Raw genomic sequence first — 25,000 nt, 5'->3', positions numbered from 1 at the left:
AGGCCACGTTTAACCGTGTCCAGCTCGTCGAGCGCGGCCATGTCGTTGTGACTACGTATCCCAGAATGCATCTGGCAGGGCGAGCTTTCAAAATTAGCCCGTTTTGGAGAGTGCGGCTGTAAGACTTCAGGCAGTGTGTGTGTGTGTGTGTGTGTGTGTGTGTGTGTGTGTGTGTGTGTGTGTGTCTGTGTCAGTCAGTTAGTAAACACAGTGCACTACGGAGGCTCCAGCGGACATTTCATCACGGAATATCTGTGGGATCTACCCGAGCTGCACCGCCGGGACAGCACCCACAGCCCGCTGGTCCTGGAGCGCAGCCCCGGAAGTGTGGGATTTACTCTGCACACCGCTGAGGAAAGTCTGGGCAGGAGCTGATGGCTGGCTGACACAGGGCACATTTTACAGCGCGGGGTCGAATGTCCGGGCCTGGTCTCGGTCTCGGTCTCGGGCAGAGGGACATTTGCACTGTTTGTGCCTGAGTGATGGGTTGTGGTTGTCCCGGTTAGCCTGCTGGCTAAAGGAAAGTTGTTTATGAGAAGTTAGTTAGCATCTGGCTAATAGCCCGAGAGGCTGAGTTGCGGATTTGGGAGATTGTGTGAGTGTTTCTGGGATTTTAGTTTTTCTTCGATTCGGTGTTTTTGTATCCCACAGACGGATAAAGAAGCGGCTTTGTGAATAATTCGGGTTCATCTGCGTGTTTTGTTATTGGACTAAATCTGGGGGAGGAGAAGGTGCAGGAGGGAGCGAATACTTTTCCTCCCTCACTTTCTACACACGACTCATCCTCTGTACTGCATGAGGTCTGGAGGTAAAGGAAGGCTTGAGACAGCAGTCTGGAAACTCTGCAGGAGTGTAAGGCAAACCTGATGAAGCTGCAGATCATGATCATCTTTTCATCCTGAGAAGAATTGTGTGCATTCTGAATGACAGAAACATCAACAAACCCATCACGCTGATCTTCTCCTAATATTTGGTCCTCAACCTCTACGAGCTGAGGGAAAGAGCTGGCTGGGTAAACAAGTTCCCACTCCAGAGCTGGGATTTGGATCTTCCTCATCTTTATCAGTATATGATTGAGGAAGAGAAATAGAGGATGATGGAGGGAGGAAACGTACAGAAGATGAGTCCTTTACCCCGTGAGCTCACTCGTGTCTTCAGCAGCTACAACAAAAGCTCAGTGCTGCTGAAGAAGAACCTGAAAGAGACAAACAGCTTCTTCAGAGAAATGCGGCAGCACTATAGCAAAGTGTGTACTGCTGGAGACCTCGAGCAAGGTGAGACACAGGAACACACTCTGCCTTCTGATTGGTCAGGAGCTACTCATTAGGTTCCTATAACAGCGCTGACATTAATACCGAGCTCGGGCTGATGATGATATGTTGGTGTTTTCATAGCAACACTTCAGTCACACTGATGTATAAAGCACATGTTATGATTGTAAACAGATGTTTATGTACTACTACATGTGTAGTAATGGTCAGGAGTAATGCTGACAGAGGAGTTTCTTTACTGTTTCTCAGGAACGTGGGCCACAGAGTGCCATTATTTTCAAGCAGCGAGATGCTGTGGATCTGAGTGTTTATAGCTGCTATAATGTGTTAACAGAAACTAACTGATGCGAAATTAAACATCACAAACAAACAAATCACAGCATCAGTTAATCAAAAAGAAGTAGTGATTATTATTTAATTGATCATGAGTTAGACACAGACTGAGATCAGACACCGCTCAGACACAGTGAGGTCTGACACTGCTCAGGCAGTTAGATAAAACAGTGCACAGACACAGACTGAGATCAGACACCGCTCAGACAGTGAGATCTGACACTGCTCAGGCAGTTAGATAAAACACCACACAGACACAAACTGAGATCAGACACCACTCAGACACAGGGAGATCGGACACTGCTCAGGCAGTTGGATAAAACACCACACAGACACAGACTGAGATCAGACACCGCTCAGACACAGTGAGATCTGACACTGCTCAGGCAGTTAGATAAAACACCACACAGACACAGACTGAGATCAGACACCGCTCAGACACAGTGAGATCTGACACTGCTCAGGCAGTTAGATAAAACACCACACAGACACAGACTGAGATCAGACACCGCTCAGACACAGTGAGATCTGACACTGCTCAGGCAGTTAGATAAAACACACACAGACACAGACTGAGATCAGACACCACTCAGACACAGTGAGGTCTGACACTGCTCAGGCAGTTAGATAAAACAGTGCACAGACACAGACTGAGATCAGACACCGCTCAGACAGTGAGATCTGACACTGCTCAGGCAGTTAGATAAAACACCACACAGACACAAACTGAGATCAGACACCACTCAGACACAGGGAGATCGGACACTGCTCAGGCAGTTGGATAAAACACCACACAGACACAGACTGAGATCAGACACCGCTCAGACACAGTGAGATCTGACACTGCTCAGGCAGTTAGATAAAACACCACACAGACACAGACTGAGATCAGACACCGCTCAGACACAGTGAGATCTGACACTGCTCAGGCAGTTAGATAAAACACCACACAGACACAGACTGAGATCAGACACCGCTCAGACACAGTGAGATCTGACACTGCTCAGGCAGTTAGATAAAACAGTGCACAGACACAAACTGAGATCAGACACCACTCAGACACAGGGAGATCTGACACTGCTCAGGCAGTTAGATAAAACAGTGCACCGACACAAACTGAGATCAGACACCACTCAGACACAGGGAGATTTGACACTGCTCAGGCAGTTAGATAAAACAGTGAACAGACAGACTGAAGTTGTAGCTGTTGTGATTGTTGTTGTGATTGTTGTTGTGATTGTTGTTGTGATTGTGAGCACTGAGTAACATGTCACGGAGCTGCAGGTGTGTTTTGGGTTAAAGCCCAGTTGCACGAGGAGATTATTTACCCAGTCCAGCTGCTTTCACTCACTGCTCAATAAAACCTTGTTCTGTTCCCTAAGCGCCTTATTGACCTCCTCAGCCCTGTTAGTGCTGAGAGTTACACTGATCAGACCCTGAGATCTGACACCTCTCAGACACAGACTGAGATTAGACACTATTCAGACATTTAGATCAGACACCACTCAGACAATTAAATTAAATTCATTTTTATTTGTATTGTGCTTTTAACAATGAACATTGTCTCAGTGATGTCAGACACAGCTTAGACACAGACTGAGATCAGACACCACTCACCCAGTGAGATCAGACACCATTCAGACAGTGATATCAGACACAGGCTGAGAAGAGACACAGCTCAGACACAGACTGAGATCAGACACAGCTCAGACACATGCTGAGATCAGAAACCACTAAGACAGTGAGATCAGACACAGCTCAGACAGAGGCTGAGAAGAGACACAGGGCCGACACAGACTGAGATCAGACACAGCTCAGACACAGGCTGAGAAGAGACACAGCTCAGACACAGACTGAGAAGAGACACAGGGCCGACACAGACTGAGATCAGACACAGCTCAGACACAGGCTGAGAAGAGACACAGCTCAGACACAGACTGAGATCAGACACAGCTCAAACACATGCTGAGATCAGAAACCACTCAGACAGGGAGATCAGACACAGCTCAGACACAGGCTGAGAAGATACACAGCTCAGACACAGACTGGGATCAGACACAGCTCAGACACATGCTGAGATCAGAAACCACTCAGACAGGGAGATCAGACACAGCTCAGACACAGGCTGAGAAGATACACAGCTCCGACACAGACTGGGATCAGACACAGCTCAAACACATGCTGAGATCAGAAACCACTCAGACAGTGAGATCAGACACAGCTCAGACACAGGCTGAGAAGAGACACAGCTCAGATACAGACTGAGATCAGACACCTGCTGAGATCAGAAACCACGCAGACAGTGAGATCAGACACAGGCTGAGAAGACACACAGCTTGGACACAGGACTTTGTGTCAGTAAATTGTTTTTATTTAAACCCTAAGGGTCTGTTGTGTTGCTGTAACCATGAGAACGTGTCCATGATTTGTTCTCACGTGTTGATGTGAACTCCACAGTAATGGCAGAAATAATTGAAATTCTGGGAGGCGGAGTCTCTCTCACTTTCTACAGGAATTGAGGAATAAAGGAGAATTTACACAACAAGCTTGTGATTGTTCTCTTACTGAGGCTGAGAAGGATTTAATCAGCTCTCGCTCAAGTCCTGCTTCCTCTGAGAGAAACAAACACAGCCCTGAGTTTATCCCACAACACCCTGATCCCTCTCTCTCTCTCTCTCTCTCTCTCTCTCTCTCTCTCTATCTCTCCCCCTAACTCTCTCTCTCTCTCTCTCTCCCCTAACTCTCTCTCTCTCTCTCTCTCTCTCTCTCTCTCTCCCCTAACTCTCTCTCTCTCTCTCTCTCTCTGTCTCTCCCCTAACTCTCTCTCTCTCTCTCTGTCTCTCCCCTAACTCTCTCTCTCTCTCTCTCTCTCTCTCTCTCTCTCTCTCTCTCTCTCTCTCTCTCTCTCTCTCTCTCTCTCTCTCTCTCTATCTCTCTCTCTCTCTCTCTCTCTCTCTCTCTCTCTCTCTCTATCTCTCCCCTAACTCCCTCTCTCCCCTCTCTCACACAGAGGTGTGTGTGTGTGTGTGTGTGTGTTTGTGAGTGTATAGAGGTGTTTTTGAGTGTATAGAGGTTTTTTGAGTGTATAGAGGTGTTTGTGAGTGTATAGAGGTGTGTGTGAGTGTATAGAGGTGTGTGTGTGTATGTGTATAGACAGCATTGAGTGGGTTGTAAGACTGTGTGTGTGTGTGTGTGTGTGTGTGTGTGTGTGTATGTATAGACAGCATTGAGTGGGTTGTAAGACTGTGTGTGTGTGTGTGTGTGTGTGTGTGTGTGTGTGTGTGTGTGTTTGTTTGGGTGTTGGGATGTATATAAAGCAGTTCAATACTGTGTTGTTGTATAACGTCACAGTGACTCAGCAGAGATTAGAACCATTCTAATAACCACCATGAATACTGTGTATGTGTGTTTGTGTGTGAGAGACAGAGAGTGTGTGTTCTAGATCATAAGATGATGGCCTGAGGACGGACACACACACACACACACACACAGACAGAGCATGCTGTACTGGGACAGACATGATGATGTGTTTGTCTCTGTCTGATTCAGGTGTGAAACCTGCAGCAAGATGAAAATAATCAACTCTTTGACAGGGTTTGGTGTTTTATTAGAAGGTCTGCACATTTCAGATTCTGTTTGTTGTGGGTTTTCGAAACCTTACATATACATCCAGGCTTTTTCTCTGTTCTTTCAACACACACACACACACACAGTAATTTATAAGGATTAAACACACATCAAATGAACACATTGAAATATAAGACAGAAGTAAGGACCACACTCATGCCACCTAGAGGTCATTCACTTTGCTCACAGGACTGACTGCTGTTTTTATGTGCTTGTATTTAAGTTGCAACCTGTGATGTAATAAATCTATGCCCCGCCCCTTAGGTCAGCTCGGCTGTGTTTCCATCCCGCGTCCCGATGAGGAGTTTCTCCACGGTGTGGTTGGTAGCGCCCCCTACATCCTGGTTCTTGGACAAGACTGCCCTGCCCGGTACCAGCTCCTCAATTGCCTCCTGGGAGAAAAGCTCCTCCCGCTTGGCTCTGAAGTGGGCGGGACATGTGGGCCAGGTGGCATAGCTTGTAAAAGGAGGAAGTTGTGTTTCACTCATGGGCGACAGACACGGCTCAGTCTGGCTCTCCCGGGGCAGTATGAGCTGGTACACCAGTTAGCGGCTAACTGTAGCCGCTGGGACACTGTCCCACTGCAGGACCTGGAGATCCAGGATGAGTGTGAGGATCCAGCACACCGATTGGCTGAACTGGAGATCACGCTACATCACTCACTGCTGCAGGTATGTGAGTGGGGAATCATAGGGAAGTGATGTGTTATGGCCCACAAAAGGTGTGTGTGTGTGTGTGAGAGAGAGAGAGAGAGAACATAAATAACCTGTAGCACCTCCCACATTCTCTTATACTTTGCACTTCCTGTTCACAAGTTTATTAATTAAATGACTGATACATTTGATAAAGTGGTTAGTTCCTGTTCTCCTTTTCTTTATAAACACAATAAACAGCCATCCCACCACCCCCCCCCCCGCTCTTCTTCTTTTAAACATTAGTGGCATTTAGCAGAGGTCCAGAGTGATGTACAGAAGTGTTCTGAGTCTCTAGCAATGAATAAATCTACACTGGTACACAAGATTACACACTTAATATAAATATAACACCACCTTCTTCTTTCGGCTGCTCCCATTAGGGGGCGCCACAGCGGATCCTCCGTCTCCATACCCCCCTGTCCTCTACATCTGCCTCTTTCACACCAACTACCTGCATGTCTCCCCTCACCACATCCATAAACCTCCTCCTTGTTCTTCCTCTTTTCCTCCTTCCTGGTGGCTCCATCCTCAGCATTCTTCTACTGATATACCCCATGTCCCTCCTCTGCACATGTCCAAACCATCTCAATCTCACCTCCCTCACCTTGTCTCCAAAACGTCCTACATGCGCTGTCCCTCTAATAAACTCATTTCTAATCCTGTCTATCGTCATCACTCCCAACGAACATCTCAACATCTTCAGCTCTGCTACCTCCAGCTCCACCTCCTGTCTTTTACTCAAAGCCACTGTCTCTAAACCATACAACATCTCAGGTCTCACCACAGTCCTAAAACTTTCCTTTCACTCTCACAGATACTCTTCTATTACAAATCACTCCTGCTATCACTCTTCTCCACCCACTCCACCCTGCCTGCACTCTTTTCTTCACTTCTCTAACACACTCTCCATTACTCTGCACTGTTGACCCCAGGTACCTGAACTCTTCCACCTTCTCCACCTCTTCTCCCTGCAACCGCACCACTCCACTGCCCTCCCTCTCATTCACACACATGTACTCTGTCTTACTCCTACTGACTTTCATTTCCCTTCTCTCCAGCGTGTACCTCCACCTCTCCAGGATCTTCTCCACCTTCTCCCTACTCTCACCACAAATCACAATATCATTCACAAACATCATAGTCCATGGAGACTCCTGTCTGACCTCGTACTTCAACCTGTCCATCACCACTGCAACCAGGAAAGGGCTCAGAGCCGATCCTTGATGCAGTCCAACCTCCACCTTGAACCAGTCTGTCGTACCTACTGCACATGTTAAATTGGTCTTCACCACATCAGTTTTGTTCTGAGCTTTTTTCCATTTTTAATCATGTTTAGTGAAATCTGTTGGAATTATAGTTATGTTGCTATAGAAACCATAATGTAGTGAAACGAGCATGTCAGTATAAACTTGATCCCTGAATCTTACTGGCCTGCATTTTTTTGAATGACAAAGGAAATGGAGTAGGCCCCGCCCACTCAGAGAGTACAGACCGTTTTTGGTATTGGAACTTTTGCTTTTTGGACAATAGGACAAACTCTTTCCTGTCAGGACCTGTGTGACAGCTCCTTTTAGACCAATCAGCAGTCCTCACCGTTTTTGGCTCTGTCTACACACGTCTGTTTGGTTCACTCGGAACTCTGTAGACGGAGAACCAAAATACTGTATAAATATAAATATGCCGGATAAATAATTTCTACTTATACTTTAATTAATAATGACGAGAAAAGAAACAAAATAAAACCATCTCTCTCTCTGTTTCACACACACACACACACACACACACACACACACACACACACAAACAAACATTCTCTTAATAATAAAGCACTTTCTTTTCCTCCCCCACAGCAGGAAATTTCCACCTCAAAGCAGTATGAGTAACCTCATTTTCTTAATACTGCCCCCTGCAGGCTGGTTTATTATTACACTGCATGCATGCAGAAACGCTACAGAAACGTGTAGAACATGTGAAGAAAGAGACTTCAGTATCAGCTGTGTGTGTGAGACAGAGGTAAAACTGTTAGGAACTCACTCGATTCTGACTTTAAATGTGTAAAATGTGATTTGTGTAGGTTTTGTTATAATTGCTGGCAAAATGCTGTGATATAAGAAGAATAAAGCACTGGTCTACCCCCTCTCTCTCTCTCTCTCTCTCTCTCTCTCTCTGTCCTTCTGTCTTCTTCCCCTCCTCCACTCTGGTGAGTTTCACATGACTCCAGAACTGACCCTTCTGCCACAGTGATGAAGATGTGTGTGATGAAGGGGTTTTAACCCCAAGCTGTTTTTCTCTCATCTGTAGTCCTGTGACATGATGAAAAATGTAAATAACGTAAATCTGACAGTCAGTAATTTCATCTGCCTCACTGCTGTTCCCTTACAGAGTGTATTCCAGTGCAGAAGTGTGTGTGTGTGTGTGTGTGTGTGTGTGTGTGTGTGTGTGTGTGTTTTCTATGGAGCTGATGTAAGTTATCGAGTGTAGGAATTTAAATGTAATTTGCATTGGAACTGCTTTGTGTAGGTGAAGGAGTTGTGTAGTGTTTTTGCTGTCCAGGTGTTGGTGTGTAGGTGATGTCTAAACACTGTTTGTGTAGTTTATGTAGTTAATCTGTCACGTGATGTGTGTTGAATATTTAGGATGTTTATTGATGTATGTGATAAGAGTTCTAAAAGGATACGAGTCTGAGGTTATCAGTGCGGCAGGTGAGCTGAAGATCTGTAAAATCTCTAATCTGATCTTTAACAGATCAGTGTTCTAGATTAGATTTACTCACACGTGTGTATGTGCGTTACAGTTTTCTTTTTCTTGTGCTCAGGATTTGTCACTGCAGTGTTACATTCACACCATGTGGAGGAATAAAGCAGCACTGATGTGATAATTAACTTCTCTGGCTCTCATGAAGCTGAACACACACACTGATGGGGCTCAGAGGCATGCAGGACTACACACTGACACACACACACACTCCTCATCACTGTGTTATAGAGAGTGTATGTGTATTTTCAGGAGTATCCGTGTGTGTGTGTGTGTGTGTGTGTGTTTGTATGAATGGAGCAGGCCCCTGTCTGAGAGCTGTGTGTAGCTGTAGGAGTGTGAAGGGCGTGGTCACTGTTGCAAAATGGAGGCTGTTATTTTTGTTTGTGTGTGTGTGTGTGTGTGTGTTCAGACATGTCAGTGTATGGAGCTGGATTGAGTGGAGATGGCACTGACTGACGCTTTTGTCTTTCTTTTGACTCCATCTCTATATTTTATTCTCCTAATGGTGAATATGTTCCTTCTCTTTTTTAATTCTCTCTCTCTCTCTCTCTCTCTCTCTCTCTCTCTCTCTCACACACACACATCCCTCTCTCCACATACTGTAGTGATGTGGGTGTGTTGAGGTGTGTAATATCTTCTGCAGAGTATCTTTGAGAAGAGAAATCACGCTGTGTAAAGGATCTGTTATTTTCCTCAGTCCTTCCTGTCTAACAGGAAGTTACAGATCCTCATCTCTTACCATCTCTCTCTCTCTCTCTCTCTCTCTCTCTCTCTCTCTCTCTCTCTCTCTCTCTCTCTCTCTTGTTTTCTTTATTTGCTTTTACCTACCCACTCTCTCTCTCACGTACACACACACACCCAGTGTCTGTCTCACTCTCCGTGTCTGTCTCACTCTTAGTGTCTGTCTCGCTCCGTGTCTGTCTCACTCTCCGTGTCTGTCTCACTCTCCGTGTCTGTCTCGCTCTTAGTGTCTGTCTCGCTCTTAGTGTCTGTCTCACTCTCCGTGTCTGTCTCGCTCTTAGTGTCTGTCTCGCTCTTAGTGTCTGTCTCGCCTTAGTGTCTGTCTCACTCTCCGTGTCTGTCTCGCTCTTAGTGTCTGTCTCACTCTCCGTGTCTGTCTCGCTCTTAGAGTCTGTCTCGCTCTCTGTGTCTGTCTCGCTCTCTGTGTCTGTCTCGCTCTCTGTGTCTGTCTCGCTCTCTGTGTCTGTCTCGTTCTCTGTGTGTCTCGCTCTCTGTCTCTCTCTCTCTTACCATGCTGTCGCTTGTTTTCTTTATTTGCTTTTTACCTACCCACTCTCTCTCTCACGTACACACACACACACCCAGTGTCTGTCTCGCTCTCCGTGTCTGTCTCGCTCTCCGTGTCTGTCTCGCTCTCCGTGTCTGTCTCGCTCTCCGTGTCTGTCTCGCTCTCCGTGTCTGTTTCGCTCTCTGTGTCTGTCTCACTCTCCGTGTCTGTTTCGCTCTCCGTGTCTGTCTCGCTCTCTGTGTCTGTTTCGCTCTCTGTGTCTGTTTCGCTCTCTGTGTCTGTCTCGCTCTCTGTGTCTGTCTCGCTCTGTGTCTGTCTCACTCTCCGTGTCTGTTTCGCTCTGTGTCTGTTTCGCTCTCTGTGTCTGTTTCGCTCTCTGTGTCTGTCTCGCTCTCTGTGTCTGTTTCGCTCTCTGTGTCTGTTTCGCTCTCTGTGTCTGTCTCGCTCTCTGTGTCTGTCTCGCTCTCGTGTCTGTCTCGCTCTCCGTGTCTGTCTCGCTCTCCGTGTCTGTCTCGCTCTCCGTGTCTGTCTCACTCTTAGTGTCTGTCTCGCTCTCTGTCTGTCTCGCTCTCAGTGTCTGTGTCTGTCTATTTTACTCTCGATGTTTCTCTCTGTTTCTCTTACTGTTGTGCCTCACTGTCAGTCACTGTTTTTCTCATTCGCAGTCTGCTGCTGTCTGAGTCTCTCTCAGTCTCACTGTCTGTCTGTCAGGCTCACTCAGCGTCTGTCTCCTCCCGGGTGTTGTGTGATTGATGTTGTGGTAGAACCTTTAACCCTGTGCTGTAATTCTCTCCTCTTGGGTTCTCGTGAGAACTCTGTGACACTGTGTGTGTTTTTATTTTTAAAACGGTTATACTGCTCTTCATTCCAATCCTGATCTCCGCTGATTGTTAGCATGAATAATTTTGCACTTTCACACGTTTATATAACGTGTGTGCACTCATAAATCACGTGTCTCTTTTTATCTCTCCTGTGATTACTGACTCGTTCCTGTGAACAGTAATGAAGTGGTGAAGTATTAAAAGCCTGAATGCAGCACACTGTGATGTCACTCTGCCACAAAAACCCTCACTTTCTCCCTCTGATTCACTTTTCTGCCCTTCAAGTGCATTTACAGCAGCAGGTCTGTTAGAGAGCGCGGTGCCCCGTACCCAATGTTTACTGGGAAATGGCTGTTTATGGGACACACACAGGAGCACGTCAGAACTGAACCAGTATAAAACATGACTAAATGTTTTCTTTCCTCTACAGCAATGTTGGACTGCTGTCACTGTCTCTCTTTCTGTCTCTCTCTCAGGAAACTCGGATCATGGTGGTGCCATGTTCAGGAGTGCAGCCCATTAGGGAGGCTCTGGAGGACTGTATTCAAAACACAATTCCCATAATCCTCTATGCACTGAGTCAGGACTCCGTTAGTACGGACCAGGCGGCTGAGCTCCTGAAGGTCCGTGACCTGCTTCCATTTCCCATTTGCTATGTCCGTTGCCCCGGTATTCCTGGAATTCCTGCTTCTCGGGTTGAATCGTGCAGCCTCCAAAAGCAGCTTTTCTCCCTGGGTCTCCTCCCAGAAGGGCCGGGAAACTGTTCTTGTGGTGCTCCGTCCCAAACACTGCACGGCTCCGGGAAGCCTCACAGCGTCTTCGGGGAGAGTTTGGATCGCCTCCATAGACTCCTGGTCCACTTCAGCCGGCAGGTGTTCACCAGTCGGTTGGTGGAGGCGGCAGCCAAACTCAACGCTCTCCACTGTAGCTGCCTCGACCTCTTCATCAACCAGGTGAGAGTCAAACCCACGGCACACCCCTGAGGTACTCCTGCAGCACTGCTGACGGGAGAGATCTCTGTGAGGGAGAGAGAGAGGAGCAGTGAAGGAGTCAGTACACTGTTAAGATGTTAAGTGTTATGCTGTAGGGTGGGGTGGGCGGGTGGTTGTTTATACGTACTCAGGAGGGGTCGATTTTTGTCAGAGCATTTAGATTGATCTTTGTATCTACCCAGTGGAGAAGTTCAATCCTACACACAACTAGCAGGATTTCTGTTAGCTTTTGATGTATTTCATGACAGAGAGCTGTGTTTAGCGTAACAGTCTTACCTTCTTTTATTTTTCAATCACCACGACAACGGAGCATTTTATAGAGTCACAGAGCTCATCACTGTGTTCAGACCTTCATACTGATAATCTTGATGCCTTGTGTGTGTATGTGTGTGTGTTGCCTGTCAGGCGTTCGACATGCAGAGGGATCTTCAGATCACGCCACGGAGACTGGAGTACACACGGGAGAAGGAGGCGGAGCTCTTCACCTCCCTCATGGCCATCGCCAACCGCAAGCAGGAGGAGATGAAGGAGATGATTGTGGAGACACTGAGCACCATGAAGGAGCAGCTGCTGGACGATGCTGCCAACCTTGAGTTCACAGGTCAGGAGGAGAGATTACTGCTAACTGGATAAAATCAGGAGGTTATTTCTGATCTTATTTTTTGCCAGATTCTACCTGATGTTCTTGCAATCGCTCTCTCTCTCTCTCTCTCTCTCTCTCTCTCTCTCCCTCCCTTCCCTTCAGACATCATTGTGAGTTCTAATGGAGACGCAGTGAGCAGTAAGGACATTAAGTCGTGTATTCAGCAGATCCAGGAGCTGATCGTTGTGCGTTTGAATCAGGCTGTCGCTAATAAACTCACCAGCTCTGTGGACTATTTACGTGAGAGTTTTGTGGGAACCCTGGAGCGCTGTCTGAGCAGCCTTGAGAAATCCAACATGGACGCCCATAACATCACCTCCAACCACCTTAAACAGGTATACACACACACACACACACACACACACACACACACACACACACACACACACACACACACACACACACACACACACATATATTTAAGTGATCAGCGCCCCCTAGTGCCCCACAATGTATACAGTCCAAATGTGCATCATTTGATAAAGATCTTTACCAAAGGCAGGTTAACACAACTTTTTTACTTTGTGTGTTAGATTCTGAATGCTGCCTATCATGTAGAGGTGACATTTCACTCTGGATCGTCTGTTACACGCCTCTTCTGGGAGCAGATCAAACGGGTACAGTCTATCTATCTCTTAGTTTCATTGCCTGTCTGTCTCTGTCTCACCTTCTGTCTGTCTGTCTATCTTACCTCTTGTATGTTTCTCTATCTGTCTTTTTGTCTGGCCCTCTCTCTGCCCCATGTGTAGATAATCCAGAGGTTGTCGTGGGTGAACCCTCCCTCCATCACACCCGAGTGGAAGAGGAAAGTAGCTCAGGACGCCATTGAAAGCCTGAGTGCCGCCAAACTCGCCAAGAGCATTTGTTCCCAGTTTCGCACTCGACTCAACAGCTCTCACGATGCCTTTGCTGCCTCACTCAGACAGGTCTCTCTCTCTCTCTCTCTCTCTCTCTCTCTCTCTCTCTCTCTCTCTCACACACACATACAAGGTTACCCTTTCGTTGTAGTACAGTAAGACCTGTAAGGCCCCACCCTTTCACTGTTTGCAGGTGTGCAGGAGGATAATAACATGATTCTACTATATTGTGTGTGTGTGTGTGTGTGTGTGTGTGTGTGTGTGTGTGTGTGTGTGTGTGTGTGTAGTTGGAGGAGGGTCATACAGATCGTCTGGGTCGTACAGAGGATTTGTGGGTGCGTGTGAGGAAAGAGCATGCCCCCCGCCTTGCACGCCTCTCACTTGAGAGTCGCTCACTCATAGATACACTACTATATGGTGAGAATACACACACACACGCACACACACACACATGCAGGATATAGGTTTTTCTATAGGTCTTCTGACACAGTTTGACACTGTGTGTGTGTGTGTGTGTGTGTGTGTGTGTGTGTGTGTGTGTGTGTGTGTGTAGGAAAGCCGAAGCTGGGGCGGGAGTTGGGCAGAGGGCAGTATGGAGTGGTGTATTTGTGTGACAGTTGGGGGGGACACAACCCCTGTGCCCTGAAGTCAGTGGTACCTCCAGATGACAAACACTGGAATGACCTTGCACTCGAGTTCCACTACACCCGGTAACACAAACACACATGCACACATACACACACACACACACACACACACACACACACACACACACACACAAAATGCCCTTTAATGGAAGCACAGACAGTAAAAAATAAATATGCTAGAAAAAAAAAATTATCTTTCTCTCTTGCACGCTGTCTGTCTGTCTCTCTCTCTCTCTCTCTCTCTCTCTCTGTCTCTCTCTCTCTCTCTCTCTCTCTCTCTCTCTCTCTCTCTCTCTCTCTCTCTCTCTCTCTCTCTCTCTCTCTCTCTCTCTCTCTCTCTCTCTCTCTCTCTTTTCCTCTCCTCTCTCTGCATGTCTGGAGTGTAGGGTATGTGAGTGACTTGAATCTCAAGTGTAGATTTTTTTCTCCTTTTTCTTCTGTTCTTATTTTCTTAATGTACCTCTTTTCTGTGTAAATAGTGTGGAGTGGTTTATAGTGTAAATAGTGTGTTGTGAGTGCTGGTGAGCTCCGTGGCAGAGGGCGGAGATGGCGGTGACGTCTCTCTCACTCCGCAACGGAGTCAGGTGTGTTCCACATACCGGGCTACAGTGGAGAACGTGTTGGTGGCGGTAGGTGATGGGGAGGGAGTGCGGTGGGGCAGGTGATGGGGAGGAGTGCGGTGTGCGGTGGGGCGGGTGATGGGGAGGAGTGCGGTGGGGCAGTGCGGTGGGGCGGGAGTGCGGTGTGCGGTGGGGTGGGTGATGGGGAGGGAGTGCGGTGGGGCAGTGCAGTGGGGCGGGTGATGGGGAGGGTGTGGTGGGGCGGGTGATGGGGAGGGTGTGTGGTGGGGCGGGTGATGGGGAGGGAGTGTGGTGGGGCGGGTGATGGGGAGGGAGTGTGGTGGGGGTGATGGGGAGGGTGCGGTGAGGCAGTGCGGTGGGGCGGTGATGGGGAGGAGTGCGGTGGGGTGGGTGATGGGGAGGAGTGCGGTGTGTGGTGGGGCAGGTGATGGGGAGGAGTGCGGTGGGGCGGGTGATGGGGAGGAAGTGCGGTGTGTGGTGGGGCGGGTGATGGGGAGGAGTGCGGTGTGTGGTGGGGCGGGTGATGGGGAGGAGTGCGGTGAGGCAGTGCGGTGGGGCGGGTGATGGGGAGGAGTGCGGTGTGTGGTGGGGCGGGTGATGGGGAGGGTGTGTGGTGGGGTGATGGGGAGGAGGCGGTGTGTGGTGGGGTGATGGGGAGGGAGTGCGGTGTGTGGTGGGGCGGGTGATGGGGAGGAGTGCGGTGGGGCGGGTGACGGGAGGGAGTGCGGTGGGGCGGGTGATGGGGAGGAGTGCGGTGTGGTGGGGCGGGTGATGGGGAGGAGGCGGTGTGTGGTGGGGCAGGTGATGGGGAGGAGTGCGGTGTGTGGTGGGGCGGGTGACGGGAGGGAGGCGGTGTGTGGTGGGGCGGGTGATGGGGAGGAGTGCGGTGTGTGGTGGGGCGGGTGACGGGAGGGCAGTGCGGTGTGGTGGGGCGGGTGATGGGGAGGGCAGTGCGGTGGGGCAGTGCGGTGTGTGTGGTGGGGCGGGTGATGGGGAGGGAGTGTGGTGGGGCGGGTGATGGGGAGGGAGTGCGGTGTGGTGGGGCGGGTGATGGGGAGGTAGGCGGTGTGTGGTGGGGCGGGTGATGGGGAGGTAGTGCGGTGTGTGGTGGGGCGGGTGATGGGGAGGGTAGAGCGGTGTGTGGTGGGGCGGGTGATGGGGAGGGGAGTGCGGTGTGTGGTGGGGCGGGGGACGGGGAGGGGAGGAGTCAGTAGACCACAAAGACTTTTATCTTTGAGCCCAAACACATGATTAGAGACAGAAAACATCTCTGCTTTATTAAGGAAAAGGAAACGCAGAGGTGAAGGTACAGTAGATCCTGAGGTGATGGTTAAAGCATTAATATCTGCAGGCTCAGGCTGGAGTTCATCTGTTTTACACTACACACCATCTGGATGCTTTTGTTCCTGGACACTGAATGATGTCGTGTTCACACTGGACCAGGATCATCAACTGCTTTAAATCTGTGCTGTTTTAATGTGTGTGTCCTCATTTAATCCAAGTGTGTGTTTTTAATCTGTGTATAAGAAGGTTTTATTATTTACAAACACACACACACACACACACACACACACACACACACACTGGGATTCATTCATTCATTCCTTCTTCTTTTACCTGTTTATCCATTTCAATATTTATGTAATTGTCACTCCATCTGTTTATTTATTTATTTACCTACACAACAACTAAGCAACGCTATCGTGGTTTAGGATCTCCCTCTCTATACTTCTCTCTCCCTTCTCCTCTCTCCCTCCCTCCCTCCCCTTTCTCCTCTTGCTCTCTTCCTCCCTCTCTCCCTCTCTATCTTTATCTCCCTCTCTCTCTATCAGGTCTTTATCTAAACATGAGCGGATGGTGGATCTTCATGGTTCAGTGATTGATCACACGTATGGTGGAGGCTCGAGCATCGCAGTGCTGCTCATCATGGAGAGGCTGCACCGAGACCTGTACACGGGCCTCAAGGTACACACACACACACACACACACACACACACACACACACACACACACACACACACGCTGAACCATGTATAAAGTTTGACACACTTTGGTTTTTCTTTTTGTAGGAAAAAGTATTATTATATATAGTCACTTTTTTATATTAAATATAAAAGATGTGAATATTTGTGCCTCGTTTCTCAGTTACTTTCTCACTTCACTTGGAAACATTTCTGAACTTATTTCTGTTTTTTAGAAACACTTTAATTCCAGGTGTAATTCTCAGTTAATGAATTAACATCAGATACATTCATCTGATGTTCATTTTTTCTGTTTTAAAATAAACATTAACCATATATTCACACACAAATTAAAGATGGTCTTTAAGATCACAATTGGTCTCATACTGATGGTGGGAATAAAAATGAGAGAAAAACAGATTTGTAAGAGAATAAAAAAGGTAAAGTGTGTGTGTGTGTGTGTGTGTGTGTGTGTGTAGGCTGGTCTCTCTCTGAAGGAGCGTCTGCAGATTGCCCTGGATGTGGTGGAGGGTATTCGCTTCTTGCACAGTCAGGGGCTTGTACACAGAGACATTAAACTGAAAAATGTGCTGGTAAGCTTTATTTCTCACACACACACACACACACACACACACACACACACACACACGGCATCTTACTGGACAAGAGGAGTGTCTTAGCTGTCAATTATGGGGATAGGCAATAAACAAACAAATAGAATATTTGGAGAATGTGTACTGAGTGCGTGTGTGTACGTGTGTGTGCGTGTGTGTACGTGCGTGTGTGTACGTGTGTACAGCTGGACAAACAGAATCGGGCCAAAATCACAGATCTTGGATTCTGCAAACCTGAAGCCATGATGTCGGGCAGCATCGTAGGAACACCTATACACATGGCTCCAGAGCTCTTCACAGGTCTCACACACACACACACACACACGAGAAACATGAGCATAGTATTATTTGAACACTTCATTAACATCATATGAATTTATTTGTGTCGGACAATTGTGTTTGTGTTTGTGTGTGTGTGTGTGTGTGTGTGTGTGTGTGTGTGTGTGTGTGTGTGTGTGTAGGAAAGTATGATCACTCAGTGGACGTGTACGCGTTCGGGATCTTGTTCTGGTATCTGTGCAGTGGATCTGTTAAACTACCTGAAGCTTTTGAGAAGTGTTCCAGTAAAGACCAGCTGTGGACCAATGTCAAGAAAGGTCTCTCTCTCTCTCTCTCTCTCTCTCTCTCTCTCTCTCTCTCTCTCTCACACACACACACACACACACACACACACACACACACACACACACTCATTCACTCTCTTGTGTACAGAGTTGTACCTGAGAGTGGTATAAATGGCTGATGGTGTGTGAGGGAGCAGACTGTGGATGAGGTTCTGTTACACAGTGTGAGAGTGGTTTGTAGAACACGAGTGTAGAACAGTGCTCATGCATCCTCACATGTCCTGATGTCTGATTGTGAGTGTGGAACACTGGGAATGTGGTGGATTAGAAATGTTGTAGTGCTGTGATGTAGAAGTGTAGAACACTGAGGTTCTTAAACGTTTCATGTGATCATTAGACACCATACATGATGCTGGAGAGTAACTGTGGATGTGGTTTTACTGAAGATGATGATGATGTTTCAGGTTCTCGCCCTGAACGTTTGGCCAGTTTTGATGAAGAGTGCTGGCAGCTGATGGAGGCCTGCTGGAACGGAGATCCGTCTCAGAGACCGCTGCTGGGAATCGTGCAGCCGAGCCTGCAGAGCATCATGGGACGTCTATGTGATGGTGCTGACCAGAGAAACGCCAGCCTCGAAGACTCCACTTAACACACACACACACACACACACACACACACTGCAAAGCATTCTGATACACTCCAACATACACACAATTCAAAACATTTCCACATTAAATACACACACGATCAACTGACGATGATGTCTGCACAGGAAACACACACACACACACACAAGGAAGCCAACACACTATTTATGACCCAATGACCTGAGCAATACAAGTTGAAAACATTATTTTCTTTGTGTTTAATGTATATTTATATAAAATGAAATATTGCAAACATACACACACACTGTGTTCTTTTGGTCCTGCATGCTAAGTGCTGCTCTGTCGTAGGATTGTTACTCCACCTGAGGATTTTTAAGAGTAGTGTGATCTTGCCATGTTCTAAAACAAGGAAACAAAAAAGACTATAATTTTAGCTGGTGTTTAAACTCGCTATCTGAACACAACTTTTTTAATAAAAAGGTTTTGTCAAACTATCACACTGCATGTGGAGACTTATTGTCAAGTGGACTTATTTTTTATTCAATCTCTAATTAAAGATATATAAAGTCCATGAAAAAAAAGGAGATAAAAAACAGACTAACAATAATTAAACCACGTGGTCTTCTCCTCCCCTTCTCTCTCTCTGTGTGTGTGTGTGTGTGTGTGTGTGTGTGTGTGTGAGGTGAGGAGTGTGTTGGAGCTCGTGCTCATGAGGAAAGCCGAAAAATTACACTTATCACGTGTTCACATCTTCCTACTGCTATAGCAACATTTTTTTATTTTTTTTATTAATACATTTGATTAAAATACTTTAAATAAATATTGTAAGCATTTAATAAAATGGTCAAAATCTAGATTCGATCCTACAACTCCACAAACACTACACCAAACCACTGCTCTACCCATTACACCATGAAGAACACATGAAGAATTCGTGTAGTGGACTTTTGTCTTCAATTCTGAAGGTTCACGCGCGTTCATGTTCATGAGGAACTTATCCTGAAGCTGAAGATGGTTCTTTCTGGTCGTCTGTGGTGTAGCGGTTAAAGCTCTTGTTTAGTTTATGGTGTGTGTGTGTGTTCAGGTTCGAATACACCTTTTGGAAGGCTTTTAACAGAGGGTGGTTTTCTGTACAAGGTGGCGCTGTAGCATGAAGCAGGAAGGTGGGATGGAGATGTTGTGGTCAGCAGACTCCGTGGCGCAGTGGGTTAATGCTGTACTAGAACAAAGCACGAGCGCTCCGATTCAAACCCCAACCACAGCATTAAAGCTAGAAGCTTTGACGGAGTGAGTGTGGGCGTGTCCTCGCTGGAAGGGGCGGAGTGAGGCGGAAAAGTTCGGTCCGTGGGCGTGTCCTCGCTGAAGGGGCGGAGGAGGCGGAAAAGTTCGGTCCGTGGGCGTGTCCTCGCTGAAGGGGCGGAGTGAGGCGGAAAAGTTCGGTCCGTGGGCGTGTCCTGGCTGAAGGGGCGGAGTGAGGCGGAAAAGTTCGGTCCGTGGGCGTGTCCTCGCTGAAGGGGCGGAGTGAGGCGGAAAAGTTCGGTCCGTGGGCGTGTCCTGGCTGAATGGGCGGAGTGAGGTGGAAAAGTTCGGTCCGTGGGCGTGTCCTGGCTGAAGGGGCGGAGTGACACCACACCAAGGTGTAGTTGAGGATGCATTGAAAGACGTCACTGCAAAAAGGAGAATTACATTTTCAAATTCTACAAAAAATTTCAAATTTCTTTAAATCTCTACACTTCCTACCTCTAAGCCCTCTCTCTCTCTCTCTCTCCCCTGTTCCGCCCTCGGTCCGGTTCCGCACCAGTCTCTCACCCATTCGGAGTCTCTCTTTCTTTTTCCTCTCTCTCTCGAGACTCGAACCCAGAACCTCACACACAGGTGCTGAGACCTTTACCACTGAGCCACCAGCTCTTACAGACAACTTTGTCTTTACTCATACTTGAAGCATCTCCTTGGCAATCACCTAGACTCCTCCCCATCCAAGCTCCGCGCCTTGTAGGAGGTTTGCCTCCAAAATAAATGAATCTCGAAAATGTTCTCTGCTGGAATAAATATTTCGACATTCTCCATGATGCTTTTACAGGCAGTGTGATGCCCTCTGGTGGCATCTGGTGGTTATTTTCGCTGAACTGAAATAACATTTCTTCTTCATGTCTCTGTGGAGGAGCGGAACATACATCAGCACACTAAGACACTTCATTGTGGAGAGCAGTGAGGACCCTGTGGGTCTCTGTGGCCGGGGGGAGACACGGGGTCTCCGTTATGGTGGTCAGGTGTGTGCCAGAAAGTGAAGCTCACGTGGAGGATGTTCTGGTAGCAATGAGAGAGAAGGTCGTGTTTGAAAACATCTACTCTGCTTCCCAAAAGAGCAAAGCAGTGGAGGTGTTTCTGACCATAGCAACCCAGAAATGTTGACCCTCTGTCCGCTCCTACAGCACGAGGCGTGTGTTCCAGCATCCACACGGGAGATGATGATGGAGGAGCAGGTCCGCTTCAGGAAGTTCACATCATGGTGACAGTAATCCGCTCAGCAGCGAAGCAGCTCACGTCCTTCTGGAAACAAGGGCATTTTACGTCTTTTAACGGAGAGCAGTTACACCGTGGCACAGAGACCCTCAGCCGGGTTTCAGCAGCAGCAGCGCAGGGAGAGTCCGCGGGAGCACCAGGGAGCCTGGAGCCTGGAGGAACACACGGGACACAGACCTGTACCTGCACAACACCTGTGATCAGTACACACACACACACACACACACACACACACACACACACACACACACACACACACACACACACACATGCTCTGACTGAGCTTAAAGACACTGAAGCTGAGCTGGAGACAGGAGGAGATGATGGGTGTTTAAACAGCCACAACATATTAAGTGCTGGAGCTACAGGAGAGGAACAGCTTTTGACATGAACTTGTAGGAAACCCATTTGAGTGATAACATGAAAACGCAGTGAGTAAAATCAGCAACACACAACCAAAGACGCTGTCTCTCACCATGCAGAAGGTTCAGATTACGGAAATGGACAGCAACTGGAAGGAGCACAGCTTATGGACAAACTTGTGCACACAAGTGTGTGTGTGTGTGTGTGTGTGTGTGTGTGTGTGTGTGTGTGTGTGAGAGAGAGAGAGAGAGGAGCAGTCCTAGGGGCTAATTGTTTTTTAAATAAACATGTACATTTGCTAAAGTGATCTACCAGATATGTTTTACTTCACCCCCATCCCTCTCTCCCTCACCCAGCAGTAGTAAGTTCTCGATGGTCTGATCAGCAGTAGTAAGGACTCGACGGTCTGATCAGCAGTAGTAAGTTCTCGACGGTCTGATCAGCAGTAGTAAGGACTCGACGGTCTGATCAGCAGTAGTAAGGACTCGACGGTCTGATCAGCAGTAGTAAGGACTCGACGGTCTGATCAGCAGTAGTAAGACTCGACGGTCTGATCAGCAGTAGTAAGGACTCGACGGTCTGATCAGCAGTAGTAAGGACTCGACGGTCTGATCAGCAGTAGTAAGGACTCGACGGTCTGATCAGCAGTAGAAAGGACTCGACGGTCTGATCAGCAGTAGTAAGGACTCGATGGTCTGATCAGCAGTAGTAAGGACTTTGACTGGATGGGAAGAAACAGTGAGTGTTTTTATTGTGTAAAACAGGATGTGACTCTGTACAGACTCTGATTTTGGAATAAAGTGAGGAAGTGAAAATAAACTGAAGGTTGGAACTGAAATGTTCAGCCATTAACACACTTTCAACACAACAAAGTGGCTTTCCTCCAGTGCATTACCAATACACAAACACACACACACACCATGACTGGGTTTAGTAGCATTACACTATATTTACACTCACATCAAACCTGTACATAATCAGAGCATATTGTCACACACACACACACACACACACACACACACAGCTGAGTTCAACACGCACAAAAGCAAATATTTCAAAAGCAAAATGATCTTTCCTTCATTTATAAACTCCGAGATACAGGAGTCTGAGTGAGTCTGAGTGAAATCACTCCAAGCCACTGAGTCCGAGTCACTGTCTGATATTTAACACATCAGTGGTATAAAATGAAGGTGTGTGTGTGTGTGTGTGTGTGTGTGTGTGTGTGTGAGTCCTCACAGCAGGAGCAGCATGTAAAATAATGTACATTATTGACAATGAGCATGTGGTTCATGTTGCAGTGTAACACACACACACACACACACACACACACACACACACACACACACACACACAGCTGATGATGGTTCACAGTAGGGGTACTGGGAGCTGCTGGAGGTTCAGGTGAGCATGCACAGTGGTAACAAAGTGAAGAGAGGAGTGTAATAAACACTATCTAATCTTAATTGATCAATCAATGACTCAGTCTGATCTTCAATTTCTGCATGAACAGGTGAGTCCCTGATGTCCCCCAAAACTCCACAGTCTTCACTCGTCCTCAGGTTTAAAGTCTCAGGACTCATCCGTTTTATTTTTCAATTGGTGGAGATTGTTTAGAAAAAGTGCATGGCTTCAAGTAAACAAATGCAGAGAGAGATAAAAGTAGAGAAAGGCATGGCATCAAGGAGCAGAGCGGCGTCTGGGCGGAGCGGACAGAGTGGGGTCTGGGCTGAGAGGAGCGGCATCCGGGCGGAGCGGCGTCTGGGCTGAGAGGAGCGGAGCGGCGTCTGGGCTGAGAGGAGCAGAGCGGCGTCTGGGCTGAGAGGAGCAGAGCGGCGTCTGGGCTGAGAGGAGTGGTGTCTGGGCTGAGAGGAGCAGAGCGGCGTCTGGGCTGAGAGGAGCAGAGCGGCGTCTGGGCTGAGAGGAGCAGAGCGGCGTCTGGGCTGAGAGGAGTGGTGTCTGGGCTGAGAGGAGCAGAGCGGCGTCTGGGCTGAGAGGAGCAGAGCGGCGTCTGGGCTGAGAGGAGCGGAGCGGCGTCTGGGCTGAGAGGAGCGGAGCGGCGTCTGGGCTGAGAGGAGCGGAGCGGCGTCTGGGCTGAGAGGAGCGGAGCGGCGTCTGGGCTGAGAGGAGCGGAGCGGCGTCTGGGCTGAGAGGAGCGGTGTCTGGGCTGAGAGGAGCGGAGCGGCGTCTGGGCTGAGAGGAGCAGCGTCTGGGCTGAGGAGAAGTCCGCTATACAGACAGATTTCAGGAATCATGGGGTTGCTCAACACCTTTGGGTTTTCCTGAGGTAAATGGGCGTGGCTTCAGGGATCGTGAACACACCCCTATCTTCATCAGCATGGTCACATGGAGGTTTGGTGAGAGTGGCTGAAACGGAGAAGATTCGTTCAGTAAATAAATGGTGCTCCCCAAACTGAAATGAATCGTGAAATTAAAGGCATGTGCAGACTGTAACAGTGATGCAGGTCTGTGTGTTTCACTACTTCCTCATTGTTTATAATCAAAACTTTCAGATTTTGTGTGTTTATTTATTTGTAGTGAATCTTCACTCACTCACTCACTCGGATCCGGACGAGTCGCTGTCTCGCGTTCCTGTCCTGGCACTCGTAGCTTCTCCATTGGGCTGATCCAGTGTGGCTCCGCCCCTTTGGCCCTGGCTGGGGGAGGAGCCTATTGAATTACCAGGACCTCTGGAGGAGGTGGAGCCTAAGGGGCTGATTGACAGCTGATTATGGATGCGGTGGATCCCATTTCTCTCAGCGATCGGGGAGAGGGGTTTCTTCTTTAGAATACCTGCTTGCACACACACACACACACACACACACACACACACACACACACACACTTTATTTAGTAAAGTTGTGTGTGTGTGTGGTGTGTGTATCTTACCCTTGTGTGGGTGTGTGTGTGTGGTGTGTAGTAGTAAAGGCAGTGTGCTCTCTTTCCCATAATGCTCCTCTTTCTCCTCTGGAGTGGTCAAAATCTCTGTTGTTGGTTTTGTTGAATTACAGTCTAAAACACATGCACACACACCAAACTATAAATACAGCGAATGATAATCATCTGTAGAATAAGTGTGTAAAATTCAATCAAGTGTGTGTGTGTGTGTGTGTGTGTCCTCACCCTGTTCCCTCTGGCCTGTGTGTGTGTGGTTTTCCCACCACTCCTTAGGTGTGTATTGCTCGTACTCCTCCTCGCTGTCTGATGAGTGTGTGGAGGCGTATGAGCCGCTCTGATCATCCTCCATTTCTGACACGTCACTGTCCGAGTCTGAGTCAGGGTCTACACACACACACACACACACACACACACACACACACACACACACACACACACACACATATCCATGAACACATTCTGTTCTGAAAGCTAATGATTTGCTTCATCACACAATGATAGTGTGTGTGTGTGTGTGTGTGTGTGTGTGTGTGTGTGTGTGTGTGTGTGTGTGTAAGAGCTGTCACCCTCACCATCTTTGTTTTCCTGGTTGTTCAGAGCATCATCACTGTTATTGAAACCTCCCTCCTCCCTGAGAAACAAAACACCACACAATAAATACATACATCTTTAGTGTGTGTGTGTGTGTGTGTGTGTGTGTGTGTGTGTGTGTGTGTGTGTGTGTGTACCTCAGTGTGAAGGGGATGTAACTGTGTTGGCTCTTGATGCTTTGCAGTGTCCCGTTTAGAGAGACACTGGATTCGGAATAGGACAGATGATACACACGCCCGTCTACACAACTACTGCTGTACACCTGAGGGGGGAGGGGCAGCAAATTAAAAATATTACATACATCTACATGTGTGTGTGTGTGTGTGTGTGTGTGTTACTTATTATAGCTTTAAAATAGCTATAAAATCAGTTTAGTTTTGTTGAATTCACGTTTTGGTGCAGAAAATTT

At 47.9% G+C, this 25,000-nt stretch overlaps 3 protein-coding genes across 7 annotated transcripts in view; 1 reads left to right on the top strand and 2 right to left on the bottom strand.

The window, feature by feature from the left end:
- Positions 1-171: 171 nt before the first annotated feature.
- On the top strand, positions 172-18,713 carry dstyk (dual serine/threonine and tyrosine protein kinase). Of its 3 annotated transcripts, none has more exons than XM_046874606.1 (14): positions 172-1,274; positions 5,496-5,902; positions 11,230-11,706; positions 12,151-12,346; positions 12,491-12,723; positions 12,922-13,005; positions 13,138-13,314; positions 13,533-13,662; positions 13,799-13,955; positions 16,306-16,438; positions 16,914-17,027; positions 17,234-17,348; positions 17,510-17,644; positions 18,076-18,713. In XM_046874606.1, exons 1-14 carry the CDS (start codon positions 1,094-1,096, stop codon positions 18,258-18,260), a joined length of 2,724 nt encoding a protein of 907 aa, XP_046730562.1. In that variant the 5' UTR covers positions 172-1,093; the 3' UTR covers positions 18,261-18,713. The 3 variants fall into 3 exon arrangements, with proteins under 3 accessions (XP_046730562.1, XP_046730564.1, XP_046730563.1); XM_046874608.1 differs by lacking the exon at positions 172-1,274 and adding an exon at positions 5,013-5,153; XM_046874607.1 differs by lacking the exon at positions 172-1,274 and adding an exon at positions 5,158-5,218.
- Positions 18,714-18,914: 201 nt separating this feature from the next.
- On the bottom strand, positions 18,915-21,297 carry LOC124402028 (WAS/WASL-interacting protein family member 2-like). The gene is made up of 2 exons (XM_046874624.1): positions 19,960-21,297; positions 18,915-19,886 (listed from the first exon to the last, which is right to left on the bottom strand). Exons 1-2 carry the CDS (start codon positions 20,030-20,032, stop codon positions 19,465-19,467), a joined length of 495 nt encoding a protein of 164 aa, XP_046730580.1. The 5' UTR covers positions 20,033-21,297; the 3' UTR covers positions 18,915-19,464.
- Positions 21,298-22,030: 733 nt separating this feature from the next.
- The window catches only part of celsr2 (cadherin, EGF LAG seven-pass G-type receptor 2), a 36,636-nt gene continuing 33,666 nt past the window's right edge, over positions 22,031-25,000 (bottom strand). Inside the window, exons 29-34 of one of the 3 annotated variants that reach the window (XM_046874604.1) lie at positions 24,729-24,853; positions 24,573-24,631; positions 24,226-24,384; positions 23,992-24,114; positions 23,656-23,895; positions 22,031-23,469 (exon numbers count right to left, since the gene is read on the bottom strand). In XM_046874604.1, coding sequence (XP_046730560.1) covers positions 23,660-23,895; positions 23,992-24,114; positions 24,226-24,384; positions 24,573-24,631; positions 24,729-24,853 — 702 coding nt within the window. In that variant the 3' untranslated portion in view covers positions 22,031-23,469; positions 23,656-23,659. The remainder of the gene's footprint in view (positions 23,470-23,655; positions 23,896-23,991; positions 24,115-24,225; positions 24,385-24,572; positions 24,632-24,728; positions 24,854-25,000) is intronic. The other 2 variants (XM_046874605.1, XM_046874603.1) reach the window with 2 other exon arrangements.

This window comes from Silurus meridionalis, chromosome 19, assembly GCF_014805685.1.
Source record: "Silurus meridionalis isolate SWU-2019-XX chromosome 19, ASM1480568v1, whole genome shotgun sequence".
Classification (NCBI taxonomy): domain Eukaryota; kingdom Metazoa; phylum Chordata; class Actinopteri; order Siluriformes; family Siluridae; genus Silurus; species Silurus meridionalis.
Note: the sequence above shows the minus strand (reverse complement) of the source record. Positions and strands in the feature narration are given on the sequence as shown.